This window comes from Carcharhinus amblyrhynchos, chromosome 3, assembly GCF_965287045.1.
Source record: "Carcharhinus amblyrhynchos chromosome 3, sCarAmb.v2.hapA, whole genome shotgun sequence".
In the NCBI taxonomy this organism is placed as follows: domain Eukaryota; kingdom Metazoa; phylum Chordata; class Chondrichthyes; order Carcharhiniformes; family Carcharhinidae; genus Carcharhinus; species Carcharhinus amblyrhynchos.
In genome coordinates, this window is record NC_137326.1 from 64,375,232 (window position 1) to 64,392,912 (window position 17,681).

At 48.0% G+C, this 17,681-nt stretch overlaps 1 protein-coding gene across 1 annotated transcript in view; it reads left to right on the plus strand.

The window, feature by feature from the left end:
- Window positions 1-17,681, plus strand: part of LOC145341390 (cyclin-dependent kinase 16-like) — a 133,731-nt gene that overhangs the window by 27,212 nt on the left and 88,838 nt on the right. Inside the window, exons 4-7 of the mRNA XM_080186330.1 lie at window positions 2,189-2,245; window positions 5,069-5,183; window positions 13,738-13,832; window positions 16,918-16,980. Of these exons, the coding sequence (XP_080042456.1) occupies window positions 2,189-2,245; window positions 5,069-5,183; window positions 13,738-13,832; window positions 16,918-16,980 (330 nt within the window). The remainder of the gene's footprint in view (window positions 1-2,188; window positions 2,246-5,068; window positions 5,184-13,737; window positions 13,833-16,917; window positions 16,981-17,681) is intronic.

Sequence of the window (17,681 nt, forward strand, 5' to 3'; positions counted from 1 at the left end):
GTTAGGGTCTGGAATGTACTGTCTGTGAGTGTGGTGGAGACAGATTCACACAGCGAGTGGTTAGGGTCTGGAATGTACTGACGGTGAGTGTGGTGGAGACAGACACACACAGTGAGTGGTTAGGGTCTGGAATGTACTGTCTGTGAGTGTGGTGGAGACAGACTCACACAACGAGTGGTTAGGATCTGGAATGTACTGTCTGCGAGTGTGGTGGAGACAGACTCACACAGCGAGTGGTTAGGGTCTGGAATGTACTGTCTGTGAGTGTGGTGGAGACAGACTCACACAACGAGTGGTTAGGATCTGGAATGTACTGTCTGAGGGTGTGGTGGAGACAGATTCACACAGTGAGTGGTTAGGATCTGGAATGTACTGTCTGTGAGTGTGGTGGAGACAGACACACACAGCGAGTGGTTAGGGTCTGGAATGTACTGTCTGTGAGTGTGGTGGAGACAGATTCACACAGCGAGTGGTTAGGGTCTGGAATGTACTGACGGTGAGTGTGGTGGAGACAGACACACACAGTGAGTGGTTAGGGTCTGGAATGTACTGTCTGTGAGTGTGGTGGAGACAGACTCACACAACGAGTGGTTAGGATCTGGAATGTACTGTCTGCGAGTGTGGTGGAGACAGACTCACACAGTGAGTGGTTAGGGTCTGGAATGTACTGTCTGTGAGTGTGGTGGAGACAGACACACACAGTGAGTGGTTAGGGTCTGGAATGTACTGTCTGTGAGTGTGGTGGAGACAGACTCACACAACGAGTGGTTAGGATCTGGAATGTACTGTCTGCGAGTGTGGTGGAGACAGACTCACACAGTGAGTGGTTAGGGTCTGGAATGTACTGTCTGTGAGTGTGGTGGAGACAGATTCACACAGTGAGTGGTTAGGATCTGGAATGTACTGTCTGAGAGTGTGGTGGAGACAGGTTCACACAGTGAGTGGTTAGGATCTGGAATGTACTGTCTGTGAGTGTGGTGGAGACAGGTTCACACAGTGAGTGGTTAGGATCTGGAATGTACTGTCTATGAGTGTGGTGGAGACAGATTGACACAGCGAGTTGTTAGGATCTGGAATGTACTGTCTGAGAGTGTGGTGGAGATAGATTCACACAGTGAGTGGTTAGGGTCTTGAATGTACTGTCTGTGAGTGTAGTGGAGACAGATTCACACAGTGAGTGGTTAGGATCTGGAATGTACTGTCTGAGAGTGTGGTGGAGACAGGTTCACACAGTGAGTGGTTAGGATCTGGAATGTACTGTCTGTGAGTGTGGTGGAGACAGGTTCACACAGTGAGTGGTTAGGATCTGGAATGTACTGTCTATGAGTGTGGTGGAGACAGATTGACACAGCGAGTTGTTAGGATCTGGAATGTACTGTCTGAGAGTGTGGTGGAGATAGATTCACACAGTGAGTGGTTAGGGTCTGGAATGTACTGTCTGTGAGTGTGGTGGAGACAGATTCACACAGTGAGTGGTTAGGGTCTGGAATGTACTGTCTGTGAGTGTGGTGGAGACAGATTCACACAGTGAGTGGTTAGGGTCTGGAATGTACTGTCTGAGAGTGTGGTGGAGACAGATTCAATTGATGGGAAGGGAATTAATTGTCGTTTGGAAAGGGAGAGTATGAAGGTTATCAGGAGATGTGAGGGAGTGACACTCAGGGACTTGCTCCTTCGGAGAGCTGGTGCAGATGTGCTGGGCTAATTGAATTCCCCCTCCTGTCCTGTAACCGTTTTGTGATTATTACCATTGTTATTGGCCAAAACAGATAAGCATAACTGTTCCCCACAGTGTCCGAGTGAAGCTGCTGGATTCTTCCCATAATCTGCCCGATTTGTTGTCTCTTTTGCTGATCCTCAGAGATTAGGAAAATGGGACAATGGGACACCCACACAAACCATAATGGCCAGATGTGTGAAGTGAGGGGACAGAACAACTGTGTTTCGTTCGGCTGACTGAGCTTTTCAGAATGTCTTTCTCATGCAAGCACTGAAGCTGAGAATTTTTGGAAGGCAGAAAGCTGTCTTCCAAGTGCAGAATATCTGAATGCAGCCTGGTCCTTGTCTGTTCATTACTTCATTGAGAAATAAGGATTGCTTTCTCAGTTGGTTATTTGAGATTTTAAGTGGGATGTTGAAGAAGGCTGTTTTCCATTTGAAGACTAATGTATTACTCTTTCACTTACAGTCTGAAATTGGGTTTGGAAAACTGGAAACATATATCAAATTGGATAAACTCGGTGAGGTAAGCAAAAAACCATTATTGTGTCCCACAATTCCTTCCAATCCAGTTTCTGTCATACTTCTTAAATATTATGTATATTTTCATGGACACTTTCTAAGCTGAAGCTTTCTATTCTGTCCTTCAAGCATTTTTCCTTATCTTTCTGCTCCATTATCTATTAATATCCCCCTGTTTAAACTGTGATCTAATTTGCTTTTGAAATGAATTTTTGTTTGCTGCCCCATTCTAGCACCGGCGTATGGCTTTCTCAATAAAACCTGTGTGGCCTGGGCTCTGCCTCTCTATCATGTCTCTGCTGGTCCTGTGTTGTCATGTTCTTGGTCTTGCAGTGCCACGTTCGTGTGATGCCGTGTTCCAGGCTCTGCACTTCTGTGCCCCTGTTTCCTGCTTTGCTGCATCTCCTGTTCCTACCTTGCCACGTATCCGGGGTTTCCTGGGCCATGCTGCGTCCCCGGTCCCTGCCGTGCCGCATCCCGGGTTCATGCGGTGCCGCGTCCCCGGTCCCTGTGGTGCCACGTCCCGGGTTCATGCGGTGCCGCGTCCCTGGTCCAGCATTGCCTTGTTCCTCCGTTGCCACGTCCCTGGTCCAGCATTGCCGTGTCCCCACGTTGCCACGTCCCTGGTCCAGCATTGCCTTGTTCCTCCGTTGCCACGTCCCTGGTCCAGCATTGCCGTGTCCCCACGTTGCCACGTCCCTGGTCCAGCATTGCCTTGTTCCTCCGTTGCCACGTCCCTGGTCCAGCATTGCCGTGTCCCCACGTTGCCACGTCCCTGGTCCAGCATTGCCTTGTTCCTCCGTTGCCACGTCCCTGGTCCAGCATTGCCGTGTCCCCACGTTGCCACGTCCCTGGTCCAGCATTGCCTTGTTCCTCTGTTGCCACGTCCCTGGTCCAGCATTGCCTTGTTCCTCCGTTGCCACGTCCCTGGTCCAGCATTGCCGTGTCCCCACGTTGCCACGTCCCTGGTCCAGCATTGCCTTGTTCCTCCATTGCCACGTCCCTGGTCCAGCATTGCCTTGTTCTTCCGTTGCCACATCCCTGGTCCAGCATTGCCGTGTCCCCACGTTGCCACGTCCCTGGTCCAGCATTGCCTTGTTCCTCTGTTGCCACGTCCCTGGTCCAGCATTGCCTTGTTCCTCCGTTGCCACGTCCCTGGTCCAGCATTGCCTTGTTCCTCTGTTGCCACGTCCCTGGTCCAGCATTGCCGTGTCCCCACGTTGCCACGTCCCTGGTCCAGCATTGCCTTGTTCCTCTGTTGCCACGTCCCTGGTCCAGCATTGCCTTGTTCCTCCATTGCCACGTCCCTGGTCCAGCATTGCCTTGTTCTTCCGTTGCCACATCCCTGGTCCAGCATTGCCGTGTCCCCACGTTGCCACGTCCCTGGTCCAGCATTGCCTTGTTCCTCCGTTGCCACGTCCCTGGTCCAGCATTGCCTTGTTCCTCTGTTGCCACGTCCCTGGTCCAGCATTGCCTTGTTCCTCTGTTGCCACGTCCCTGGTCCAGCATTGCCTTGTTCCTCCGTTGCCACGTCCCTGGTCCAGCATTGCCTTGTTCTTCCGTTGCCACATCCCTGGTCCAGCATTGCCTTGTTCCTCTGTTGCCACGTCCCTGGTCCAGCATTGCCGTGTCCCCACGTTGCCACGTCCCTGGTCCAGCATTGCCTTGTTCCTCTGTTGCCACGTCCCTGGTCCAGCATTGCCTTGTTCCTCTGTTGCCACGTCCCTGGTCCAGCATTGCCTTGTTCCTCTGTTGCCACGTCCCTGGTCCAGCATTGCCTTGTTCTTCCGTTGCCACGTCCCTGGTCCAGCATTGCCTTGTTCCTCTGTTGCCACGTCCCTGGTCCAGCATTGCCTTGTTCCTCTGTTGCCACGTCCCTGGTCCAGCATTGCCTTGTTCTTCCGTTGCCACGTCCCTGGTCCAGCATTGCCTTGTTCTTCCGTTGCCACATCCCTGGTCCAGCATTGCCTTGTTCCTCCGTTGCCACGTCCCTGGTCCAGCATTGCCTTGTTCTTCCGTTGCCACATCCCTGGTCCAGCATTGCCTTGTTCCTCTGTTGCCACGTCCCTGGTCCAGCATTGCCTTGTTCCTCCGTTGCCACGTCCCTGGTCCAGCATTGCCTTGTTCCTCTGTTGCCACGTCCCTGGTCCAGCATTGCCGTGTCCCCACGTTGCCACGTCCCTGGTCCAGCATTGCCTTGTTCCTCTGTTGCCACGTCCCTGGTCCAGCATTGCCGTGTCCCCACATTGCCACGTCCCTGGTCCAGCATTGCCTTGTTCCTCCGTTGCCACGTCCCTGGTCCAGCATTGCCGTGTCCCCACGTTGCCACGTCCCTGGTCCAGCATTGCCTTGTTCCTCCGTTGCCACGTCCCTGGTCCAGCATTGCCTTGTTCCTCCGTTGCCACGTCCCTGGTCCAGCATTGCCGTGTCCCCATGTTGCCACGTCCCTGGTCCAGCATTGCCTTGTTCCTCTGTTGCCACGTCCCTGGTCCAGCATTGCCTTGTTCCTCCGTTGCCATGTCCCTGGTCCAGCATTGCCTTGTTCCTCCGTTGCCACGTCCCTGGTCCAGCATTGCCTTGTTCCTCTGTTGCCACGTCCCTGGTCCAGCATTGCCTTGTTCCTCCGTTGCCACGTCCCTGGTCCAGCATTGCCTTGTTCCTCTGTTGCCACGTCCCTGGTCCAGCATTGCCTTGTTCCTGCATTGCCACATCCCCAGTTCCTGCGTTGCCATATTCTTAGTCCTCCCGGAATGACTGCCTTTTTGCCTTTTTTGTTGTACAGTCAGCTCTGTCTGCTGCTGCAGTCTGATGTCTGTGATTTTTCCAGGGTACATATGCAACAGTGTTCAAGGGGAGGAGTAAACTCACTGATAATCTGGTCGCATTGAAAGAGATTCGCTTAGAACATGAGGAGGGAGCACCTTGCACGGCTATTAGGGAAGGTAAAATTAAACCTTGGGACAGGTATACTCTGTACTCTCGAGTGTGTGATTGCTGGTGCTATGGGCTGGCATGGAGGGCATGGGGGCTCTTATTGGAGAGTGGAGGGGCTTGTGTTGGCATGGAGAGTGTGTGAGGCCATTCGGAATGGGCAGAAGGGCATGATTTAGCATGATTGGAGTATGGGAAGTGAGAGGTGAGGGCTGGAGCCCTAATAAATAAAACATTGGAATAATGTCCCAGAGACCCAAGACAAGCCTTTGAATTAGCCCACCTCAAACTCTGTCACTCCATGGCTTCCTCTGAAATGTGTCTGCGTGCGAGGGGCCTAACTCCAGATCTCCACATCCACCCTCCCAGAATGAAAATCGCCCGTCCCAAGACATTTTCTCCCATCAATCACCTTGAACATGAAAATCCAGCCCCACTGACCCTGACTAACGCCTAAGGTACTGCAGCTTGTCTCATGAACTCAGGGCAATGAGGAGAGGTTTGCCTGTGTGGTGAACACCTCTGACTCTCTGCTTTCTGCTAGAATGCCATGGAATTCACCAGTCTCAAATTCTTCATTTACTGCCGGCAGCTCTTTTTGTTCATCTATTATTTGTCTCTTCAAATAATTTACAAAGAAAATTACAACACGCGAACAGGCCCTTTGGCCCTCCAAGTTTGTGTTGATCATGATGCCCTAACCGTTTTGTGCTTGTGGAGTCCATTCCCATCCTATTCATATATTTGTCTAGTTGCAGTTTAAATGCTGCTATTGTACCCATTCCCACCACCTCCCTGGACAGCGTGTTCCAGACCCTCTGTGTGTCAAAAGTCAAGTTGAATAGGGTGTTCGATGAAGCTCGCCTGACTTTAATGTTTTATGTTGAATTTGGCCAGGATAAGCAGGCGGGGCTTCACTCCAGCTGTGATTCAACTGACCCAGGAGGTACTTTTATCAAAAACAAAGTTTTAATTAAGAATATTGTTGACATGTACAGTAAGACAATTAGCAGGAATTTTTAACAATTACAGACGCGAAACACAACAACCACAATGATGTATAACTCTTAAGGAACTATCTCTTATGTGTTCCAAACAAAGCCAACATCTAATACACAAAAGCCTCCAAATAAATACAGTACAGCCTAGGTTAACGCTCACTTGTTACTGGAATCCAGCCTTCTGGGTTGAATGCTGAAAATCCCCAATGAAAACTCAGAGGAGGTTGTAATCAAATCTGTTTCCCAAAACACAGCTATTTAAAGAGAAGAGCAGAGAGTGACTTCTTCTTAGCTTGCTGCTAAACTGCTTCAAACACACACTCCAAAACAAAACTGAAAGCCCAAAGGAAAAAACCCCTATCACCTGACTGGCACAGCATAGGCCCACCCCCCCCCCCCCCCAGTGACATCACTGAAGTTGTAAGCTGCATGATTTCTTTTTCACGTGGCATGAGAAAAAACTTGCCGCGCGCATCTCCTTTAAACTTTTCTTCATGTACCTTAAACCTGTGTCCCCTAGTACTTGACTTTTCTACTCTAAGAAAGAGCATCTGACTATCCAGTCTGTCCATGCCACTCATAATCTTGTAAGCCTCTATCTGATCACCCCTCAACCTCCTTTGTTCCAATGAGAACAAACCAAGTTTATCCAACTTCTCCTCATAGCTAATACCTTCAAGACCAGGCAATATCCCAGTGAACCATTTCTGTACCCTCTCTAAAGCATCCACATCCTTCTGTAGTGTGGTGACCAGAATTGTACACAATATTTCAAATGAGGCCTAATTAAGGTTCTGTATAGCTGCAGCATGGCCTGCCAGTTTTTATAGTCAATGCCCCAGCCGATGAAGGCAAGCATGTTGTATACCTTCTTGACTATCTTATCTCTGCGTTGCTACTTTCAGTGATCAGTGGACATGTACACCCAGATCTCTCTGCCTGTCAGTATCCCTAACGGTTCTACCATTTTCTGTACAATTCCTTCCAAAATGCATTATCTCACACCTGTCTGGATTAAAAAAACTCCATCTGCCGTTTCTCTGCCCAAGTCTCCAACCGGTCTTCTTGCTGTATCCTCTGATAATCCTCTTCACTATCCGCAACTCCGCCAATTTTTGTGTCATCTGTGAACTTACTATTCAAACCAGCTACATTTTCCTTCAACTCATTTATATATATACTACGAACAACAATGGTCCCCAAACTAATCCCTGTGGAACACCACTTGTCATAGCCCTCCATTCAGAAAATCACCCCTCTCCTAATACCTTCTGCCTCCTATGACTAAGCTAGTCATGTATCCATCTTGTCAACTCTCCTCTGATCCTGTGTGACTTCACCTTTCGTACCAGTCTACATTAGGTACCTTATCAAAGGCTTTACTGAAATCCATGTATACAACATCCACTGCCTTTCCATCATCTTTGTCACTTCTCGAAAAGCTTGATCAAGTTAGTGAGGCACGACCTCCCCTTCACAAAACCATGCTGTCTATCACTAAGTCCATTTGTTTCCAAATGTGAGTAAATCCTGTCCCTCAGAATCTTTTCCAATTATTTCCCTACCACTGATATGAGGCTCACCAGCCTATAATTTCCTGGATTATCCCTGCTGCCCTTCTTAAACAATGGAACAACATTGGTTATTCTCCAGTCCTCTGGAACTTCACCTGTAGCCAATGAGGATGCACAGATTTCTGTCAAGGCCCCAGCAATTTCCGCCCTTGCCTCCCTCAGTATTCTGGGTAGATCCCATCAGGCCCTGGGGACTTATCTACTTTAAAGCTTTTTAAGACACCCAATGCCACCTTCTTTTTGATATCAACATGACCCAGAATATCTACACACCCTACCCTAGGCTCCTTATCCATCAAGTCCCTCTCTTTGGGAATACTGAGGCAAAGGTTGGTTTGTTAAAGCTGCACACCATCGGCTAAGTCTGCCTGTTTCCCTCGGAGTATTGAAATGTCTTTTCTAAACAGCTATGTCACTCAAGGCCAGTTCGGTACATTCAGCATCTTGACAAGGCGAATCTGACAGAATTACAGAATTCTGACATTGTGTTTGCACCAGCTCTCCAAACAAGTATTGTGACTTAGTGCTATTCCCCTGCCTTTTCCCCATACCTCTGCACATTGATTCTATTTAAATAGTCACCTAATATCCTGTTGAATTCTCGACTGAAGCTGTCTCGACCACACTTCCAGGTGGAACATTCCAGACCCAAACCACTCACTATGTGGAAAAGTTTTTTCTCCCATTACATTCTCCCTGTCTATTCTCTCCCTGTCTTGATAGAGATGTATAAGATGTTGAGAGGTATTGATCAGGTGGATTCTCAGAAGCTTTTTCCCAGGGCTGAAATGGCTGCCACAAGAGGACACAGGTTTAGGGTGCTGGGGAGTAGGTACAGAGGAGATGTCAGGGGTAAGTTTTTCACTCAGAGGGTGGTGGGTGAGTGGAATCGGCTGCCGTCGGTGGTGATGGAGGCAAATTCGAAAGGGTCTTTTAAGAGACTTCTGGATGAGTACATGGGACTTAATAGGATTGAGGGTTATAGGTAAGCCTAGTAGGTAGCGATATGATCGGTGCAACTTGTGGGCCGAAGGGCCTGTTTGTGCTGTAGTTTTTCTGTGTTCTATGATTTTCAGCATCCATATCAAATCTCCTCTTAGCTTTTTCCTCTCCAAGGAGAACAGTCCCAACCTCTCCAATCTATCCTCATAACTGAAGTTTCTCTTCCCTGGAACATTCTTGTAGAGCTCTTCTGCACTGTCTCCTGTGCGTTTCAGGGGAGGCAGAGATATTCTCTCTCTATTCATAATCCAGAGACTCAGGGTAATGCTCTAGGGATCTTGGACCGAATCCCCCCCACAGTAGATGGTGAAATTTGAATTAATCAAAATCTGGAACTGAGAATCTATGAAACCATTGTTGATTGTTGTAAAAGTCTATCTAGCTCCCTAATGTCATTTAGGGAAGGAAATCTGCCATCCTTACCTGGTCTGGCCTTCGTGTGACTGCAGATCCCCAGCAATGTGGTTGGCTCTGAAATGGATGGGCAATAAATGCTGCCCCAGCTATCAGTGCCCACAGCCCACGAACAAATAAAAAAACTTTCCTTTAGTGTGGCACCCAGAACAGTACACAATATTCCAGCTGAGATCAAACTAATATTTTCTATAAATTCAGCATAACCTCCTTGCTCTTGTATTCTATGCCCCTATTAATAAAGCTCAGGATGCTGTATGATTTATTAACTGCTCTCTCTACAGCAATATGTGTACCATCGATATTCATTCTGTACATTCTCTTTCCCCGTTGCCTGTTTGGATTTGTCCTCGAGCACCCAAATCCCATTGCTAATCACCCCAGGGAGAGAATGTTCCAGTTTATTTTTCTCTGTTCAAAGTGACTGTTCTCACCCATTCCCTCACTGAACTAATATTTTCCACCTGTTACCCCATTCCCACCACTCTCTTCAAGTCCCTCTGACACGTTCTCACTTCAATCTGCACTCTGACCTAAGCTGGTATCATTAGCAAATTGATCTGTGTATTCTTTCACCTAAGTTACTAATGAATGTGCGAGGCTGCTAGTACTGCCACTGTCCTGAGTAAATGCCCAAATTGCACTGCCTGGGAGTAGGCTGGGAGTGTGTGGCGATGGGGGTAGGATGTGGTGGGCAGAGCATGGCATCGCCATGCCCCCTCTGCGGGAATTTTACTGGCAATGGGGAAGGTAGCCTGCCTATCACTGGGTCAATCACTGGCCATTATAGAGCCGCCTCCATTTTACCAGTGGTAGGGTTGCCCTTGCTTCAAAAGGCTTTGCTCGTGGTCTGGTTGTGAAGGGGGCGGGGGATCCCTTTATTTCAGATCCCTGTGTCCAGTGATACAGGATCTCTGAAAGGTTAGTGTAAATGTTGTGATAAATATGATGAGGATACGCATGCACAGAATGAGCAAGGATGAAAGAGACAGAAAAAGATGCAACTTCCCTTGCTGTCAATTCCAATTTGTTTCAAGTTGAGGTAGTGGAGAGTTGGCAATGACTAACTGGGCCAGCCACCTCAGAGGTCAATGCGGCCTATCCTGGATGGTATATGGCCTTGAGGAGATGGGCACTGTCCCTGACATCACTGAGAGGAACATGCTGAAATTAAACACAATCTCTTCATCAGGGTGTCCCGGTGAGAGACACAGGGTCTGTCCCGATGCTGGAGACACACGGGATCTGTCCCGGTGCAGGAGACACACGGGGTCTGTCCCGGTGAGAGACACATGGGGATCTGTCCCGGTGAGAGACACACGGGATCTGTCCCGGTGAGAGACACACGGGGTCTGTCCCGGTGAGAGACACACGGGGATCTGTCCCGGTGAGAGACACACGGGGATCTGTCCCGGTGAGAGACACACGGGGTCTGTCCTGGTGAGAGACACACGGGGATCTGTCCCGGTGAGAGACACACGGGGATCTGTCCCGGTGAGAGACACGGGATCGATCATGCCGGTTTATCACCCGTGAGTTCCTAAGGATGAGATGACATGGTCAGCACTTTGTAATGGGAAGATTATGCGATGAAAAGGTTATTTTATTGGAAGGTTATGCAATGCAGAGGTTATGTGATGTGAAGGTTATATAATGGGAAGGTTTTGTGATATGAAGTTTATGCGATGTGGGGTGCATGCGGCAGGGAGCGCACGGGGCGTGGAGCGCACGGGGCATGGAGCGCACGCAGTGAGGAGTGCACGCGGTGGTGAGTGCACGGGGCTTGGAGCGCACGCAATGGGGAGTGCACGCGGTGGTGAGTGCACGGGGCTTGGAGCGCACGCGGTGGTGAGTGCACGGGGCTTGGAGCGAACGGGGCGTGGAGCGCACGCGATGGGGAGCGCACGCGGTGGGGAGTGCACGGGGCTTGGAGCGCACGCGGTGGTGAGTGCACAGGGCGTGGAGCGCACGCGGTGGGGAGCGCACGCGGTGGTGAGTGCACGGGGCTTGGAGCGCACGCAATGGGGAGCGCACAGGGCGTGGAGCGCACGCGGTGGTGAGTGCACGGGGCGGGTGTGGAAGCAATGGGGAAGGTTACCCGGTGGGAAGGTTACACAGAGGAATTGAAGAATATTTAAGGTAGAGATTTAAAATATTCACTTATTGAGCAAGTGTGTCCCAATTATGGTTCATTGTGGGCAACTTGTAGGTTTTAACTTGGCTGTCCACATGGCTGTTAGGTCTGTCTTTTTGTGGGTTATTGGGAACCTTTCCTGTTCCAGCTTGACTCAGGCCCATTCCTGTGAGTCTTTTCCATTACATCAATGACTGTATTGGTGCTGCTTCATATTCCTGACCGGACCTGGTAAATTCATCAATTTTACTTTCAGTTCCCACCACTCTGTTACAGTCACTTGGGCCGCCTCTGACTTTTCACTTCCCTTCCTTGACCTCTCCGTCTCCCTTTGCGGTGATAGACTGACTACCAATATTGATTTCAAACCCACTATCTCCCACAGCTACCTCGACTACAACTCCTCGTACCCCACTCCCTGTAAGAACTCCAGCCCATTCTCCCAGTTTCTCCGCCTCCATCACATCCTGATGATGCCATCTTCCAAAATGGTGATTCTCACATACCTGCTTTTTCCCTCAGCTGAGGATTCTGTAACTGACAGGACAGTCAACCATGTCAGACCCATTCCCACATCTCTGCTCTTGCCCCATCCCTTCTGTCCAAGAACCAAAGAGGGTCGCTCTTGTCCTCACTTTTCACCCCACTAGCCTCCACATTCATCCTCCACCGTTTCCGTCAACTCCAGCATGATATCTCCACGAAACATGGACAGCCTGCTCCTCCTGGTGCAGCCACGATGGGAGTTGAGGATTGTTACCAGGGAAGAACTTCCAAAGTAAATAACCTTTCACAAGCCAGCACAATTAAAAATCTTTCTTGTTTCTGTTATGTTCATCCTAATGGACACTCAGACAGGGAAAAGAAGATCGAGCCATTGAATTGCTCTTCACCTGAGCTGCAGAGATCCATTCATCTTGGCTGAGATCAATAAAGTGCATGCAAGTGCTTTCAATTAGGGGACAGGGCAAAGCAAGGTTCACACAGTGAAGCAATTATTGGGAAGAAGTCAGTGTGACATTGTAAGATGCATATCTATGTTTGGTAGGAATTATGAATTAAATGGGTCTGATTGGCGAATACTGAAGCTGATGAAGGGGCAGCGCTCCAAAAGCTCGTGCTGCCAAATAATGTTGGACTTTAACCTGGTGTTGTGAGAATTAAAACAGAAAGGAAATGAATCTATGTGCTGGAGTAGCAGTGAGTGGAGTAGACCGATGATATGTTTGTTGAGAGGAAGGTATTGGGAAAAGGTGCAGAGTCCCTGTGTGTGAACCATGAGGACAGAAAATGAAAAAGATTCATGGTAAACATTCATTCGTGGGAAGTGGGCATCACTGACTAGGCCAGCCTTTATTACCCATCCCTAATTGCCCTTGAGACAGTGGTGGTGAGCTGCCTTCTTGAAATGCTGCAGTTCATGTGGCACATGTACACCCATTGTGCTTTTGGGGAGAGAGTTCCAGGATTTTGACACATTGGCAGTGAAGGAACGATGATTTATTTCAAATCAGAATGGCGAGTGATTTGGAGAGGAACTTCCAGGCGGTGGTGTTCCCAGCTTTCTGCCTTTAAAGCTAACTGCGTGATGTGTAAATGTACTGGTTGAGTGATTCGATGGCAAGTTAGTGCTCTGTTAGCCTCACTTTGTCAGCCGGTGAAATGGTGAAACGTGACACAGCCTGTTCCATCAGGCGAATATATAAAACCCAACAGCATGAGTGCAAATAACAGAAGGAAAACTAGTGCCAGTATCCTTGCCAACATTTATCCCACAACAAACATTCCAAATCAGATTATCTGGTCAGTATCTCGTTGTGATATGCAGGATTTTGCTGTGTAAATTGGCTGTAGTTATTTATTTCTCAATGTAAGCCTTTCACTAAGGCTGTACTGAGAGGCACGGACTGTGTCAGTCTGATTAGAGGAGGGTGTCTAGTGAAATTTGGGAATCTTAAACAGCGGGTAACGGAATTAGATTAGCCGAAGGCAGGAAATATTTTGGTTTTGGGAATTTAGTTGAAAATTGAACGGAACTCAAATGAAAAATAGAAACTATTGAAGAGTTGCATATTAGGCGAGCAAACTTGGAGAGGCTGGAAGGAATAAAATAGGAAAAGGTTGTTAAAAAGAAGAAAAGTGGAGGGCATTGGAATGTTGTAAGTGGATCAATTAAATATGATCGAGACAGGTCAGAGAGAAAAGAAGAGTAGAAGGAGCTTAGGTAGTGAGTGAATGCATTAGCAATATGCAACCTGATAATTTAGTGTTAATATTACCTCCTGTCAATTAAATACACACTCTCATTGTCAGTGAGAGCAGCTGTTACTAACTGAAGGCATTATTCTGAAGTGTAAGAACTGGTTTATACCTGTGAGGTGAGGATAAGGAATTCTGTGATGTTGGTGTGTGATTGCTGATATTATTTTTCTGATTACAGTGTCCTTACTGAAGGATCTCAAACACGCTAACATTGTCACGCTACACGATATCATCCACACGGAGAAATCACTAACGCTGGTCTTTGAATATTTGGTAAGAGAATCGGATTGGTGAAATCTCTCCCAGATTGATGCTGAGTTTTAATTGGCTGTCTTGAAGGGAAGAGACAGTTTTGTGTGAATGGGTTGGGGGGGGAGGAATTATCAGCCATAGGGAGTGCACCCTCGATGTTAAGGAGGAGGACTCCTCCATAGAGGCACCTCCGCCAAGGATTTCTGCCACTGGATGGCAGCAAGGCAAGCTTGTTGGGGCGAGGGGCGTGGAAGTGCAGGGTGTACAGCAGCAACCCACACTGGAAACCCTTCTGTGCAATGTGAAAGGGCACGGAGGGTATTTCTGCAAGCCTTCTCGGGCTGTGGAACATCAGCTCCTGAGGGGATTCGGGGCTTTGGGCCAATGTGAAATTTTGCCCGAGCAGGGGTTTACTCAGACAGTAGACAGCTGGGTATCCTCAAGTCGTCATTTGCCATCGGGTCAAGCACAATTGTTTTGAGATGACCTTTTTACTTTTGTACTCAATATTCCTTTTAATAAAATCCCAAGTTACCATTTGCTTTATTAATTGATTGATCTCTCAACATGCCCTGCCATCTTCAATGACTAATGTAGATATACACCAAAGTCCTTTTGTTCCTGGAGCTCCTTTAGAGACCCTCCCTTTATTTTGTACTGTCTCTGATGGTTTCCTCTCACAGTTTAAAAGACATACTAATTGACCCCAACAGGAGCCCGAGTGTGGCAACTAGGAGAATTTCACAGTAACTTCATTGCAGTATTAATGTAAGCCTTATTTGTGACAAATAAATAACTTTAATTTTATTTTAGCTCCCCAAATTTCTTCTGCCAAAATCAATCATCTCACACTTATCTGCACTGAACTTCATTTGCTGTTTGTCTGCCCTATCCATTACATATTTATATCCTTTTGAAGTTCAAGCCTATCTTATCACAGTTGCATCACAGAGTGCCCCAGCATGAATCATGATAAAAAATCAGTGGCCATGGCCTATTCCTACTGAAGAGGCTGGCAGCATACGTTAAGCGGGCTACTGTGCATGCCCGCTCTGTCATAGCAGAGAACTCCTCCCTCCCATAGGCCAATTCCCAGCCCCTCCCTCCCTCTACCCTCTTCCCTTCCTCCATCCTGATGGCCAGCCCCGATCAGCCCCTCCATCAAATCCCAAATGAAGGATGCCGCGGGATCCCCCAGCCCGATCGATTTCCCCTCTAGAGGCCTTCTAATAGGCCCCACCTTCTTCTGGCCTTGCCCACTTAGCATTGCCTGATGCCCAGTGGGCAGTGCCAAGGTGCCCCCTTAGGCATTGCCACTTTGCCCCTTTGGCCTGCCAAGGGGCCAGGCTGACAATTCCCAGGAGCCAGTCCCTCTCTTATCCTGATCTCCTGTGGGGTCTCCATGGCCCCCCTTCACTCCAATGAGGTTGGGCCACCAGTTCCCGATCAGTGGGGAGCTGTTGTAAACCCTGCTGGAGTGAAACACTGGTGGCGGGGGTAAGCTAGCAGGCCCAGAGAATTCAGTCCCAGGCCCACGAATTGCATTGAAATTTGAATTTAAGTATTTAAAGCAGCTCCACACCCTTTACTGACATGGAGCTGATGACACTATGAATTTGGCGGCCAGAGACACGCGGAGGTCGTGGTGACCAGCAGGAAGCCTGCTATACAGTTTCCGGTCTAGCAGCACAGCAGGCTGGGAAAATCACCCCCAAAATTTCCAATCTTTGTATAATCTATAAATTTTGGAATCCGTGTCCAGGTCACTAATATACATCAGGAAGAGCAAGGGCCCCAAAACTGACCCCTGGGGAACACCACTACAAATCTTCCTCCAATCTGAAAAACAACCATTTATCACTATTGTGTTTCCTGTCACTCAGCCAATTTCTTATCCAAGTCCTACTGTTCCTTTCATTCCATGATTTTGAATTTTGTTTACAGGTCTGTTGTGTGTCTCTGTATCAAATGCCTTTTGGAAATCCATATGCACCACATCAAGTGTTGCTGTTCTCAGCTTTCACTGTTATCCCCTCAAAGAGCTGCAGCAAGTTAGTTAAACATGATTTTCCCTCATTGAATACATGACGGTTTTCCTTAATTATCCTGCACTTGTCTAAGTGACTATTGATCTTGTCCGGAGCTGTAGTTTCTAGAAGTTTTCGAATTACTGAAGTCAAATTGATGATCTGTATTTGCCAGTTTTATCCTTGCAGCCCTCGTTGAACAAGGGTGTAACACAATTCTCCAGTTTTCTGGCGCCACCCCATGTCTAAGGGAGACTGATGGCCTCTGCAATTTCCACTCATTTTACTCGGTATCTTTAGATGCATCTCATCCGGTCCTGGAGCCTTATCAATTTTAAGTAAAGACTGCCTTGAGTCCCTTTGAATTGTAAATTCTTCTAATATCTCAGTTACCTTTTCTCTCACATTGGTCTGGAAAGACAGATGCAGAGAACTCATTTAAAATCATAGAATCATAGAATCCTTCAGTGCAGAAGGAGGCTATTCGGTTCATCGAGTCTGCACCGACCACAATGCCACCCAGGCCCTATCCCCTTTACCCTATGCATTCATCTTAGCTAGTCCCCCTCACACCAAGGGGCAATTTAGCATGGCCAATCCACCGAACCCACACGTCTTTGGACTGTGGGAGGAAACTGGAGCACCCGGAGGAAACCCATGCAGACACAGGAGATCATGCAAACTCCACACAGACAGTGACTCAAGCTGGGAACTATGGCACTATGAGGCAGCAGTGCTCACAACTCTGCCACCCATGCCACCAATACCTTCACTTTTTCTCTTGCTTCCATGTGCAAGTCCTTTTTTATTAATTGCTAACTGGCCCTACTCTTTCTTTTTATTATTTATATGCTTATATGCTTTTATATTTGCTGCTATCCTGTTAACCATGAGCTGAGCCCATCTTCAATATCGGCCAGGTCTAGTTCCACTGCCTTAATTATCCAGATTTTAATTCCACTGGATTTAATCTCTCTATTCATAATCAGAGAAAATCTGTCCCTTTCACTCAGACACAATTCATCTGAATTCTCTGATGATTTGGCTCTGACTGATGTTTGTTGTTGATTGTGTTACAGGACAGAGACCTGAAGCAGTACATGGATAACTGTGGGAACATAATGAATATGAACAATGTGAAGGTATAGACATGGCTGCTGATGCTCTCAGCTATTTTAACATTTATATGCAAGTCAGAATTTTACTGTAAGACTATTTATTTTTCTTTATCCTTTGACAAAATTTACCCAGCCCTAACTGCCCTTGAGAAAGTGGTGGCGAGCTACCTTCTTGAACTGCTGCAGTCCCTGTGATATAGGTGCACTCACAGTGCTGTTAGTGAGGGAGTTACAGGATCTTCACCAGCGACAGCAAAGGAACAAGCAATACATTTACAAGAGAGTGGTTGTGGATGGGTCTTTTTCTGCATGGAGGTCGGTCACCAGTGGAGTGCCCCAGGGATCTGTTCTGGGACCCTTGCTGTTTGTCATTTTCATAAATGAGGAAGTGGAGGGATGGGTTGGTAAGTTTGCCGATAACACGAAGGTTGGTGGTGTTGTGGATAGTTTGGAGGGAAGTCAGAAGTTGCAGCGTGACATAGATAGGATGCAAGACTGGGCAGAGAAGTGGCAGATGGACTTCAACCCGGATAAATGTGTAGAGGTCCATTTTGGCAGGTCAAATGGGATGAAGGAGTACAATATCAAGGATAAGACTCTTAGCAGTGTAGAGGATCAGAAGGACCTTGGGGTCCGGGTCCATAGGACTCTTAAATCGGCCTCGCAGGTGGAGGATGTGGTCAGGAAGGCATATGGTGTACTGGCCTTCATCAATCGAGGGATTG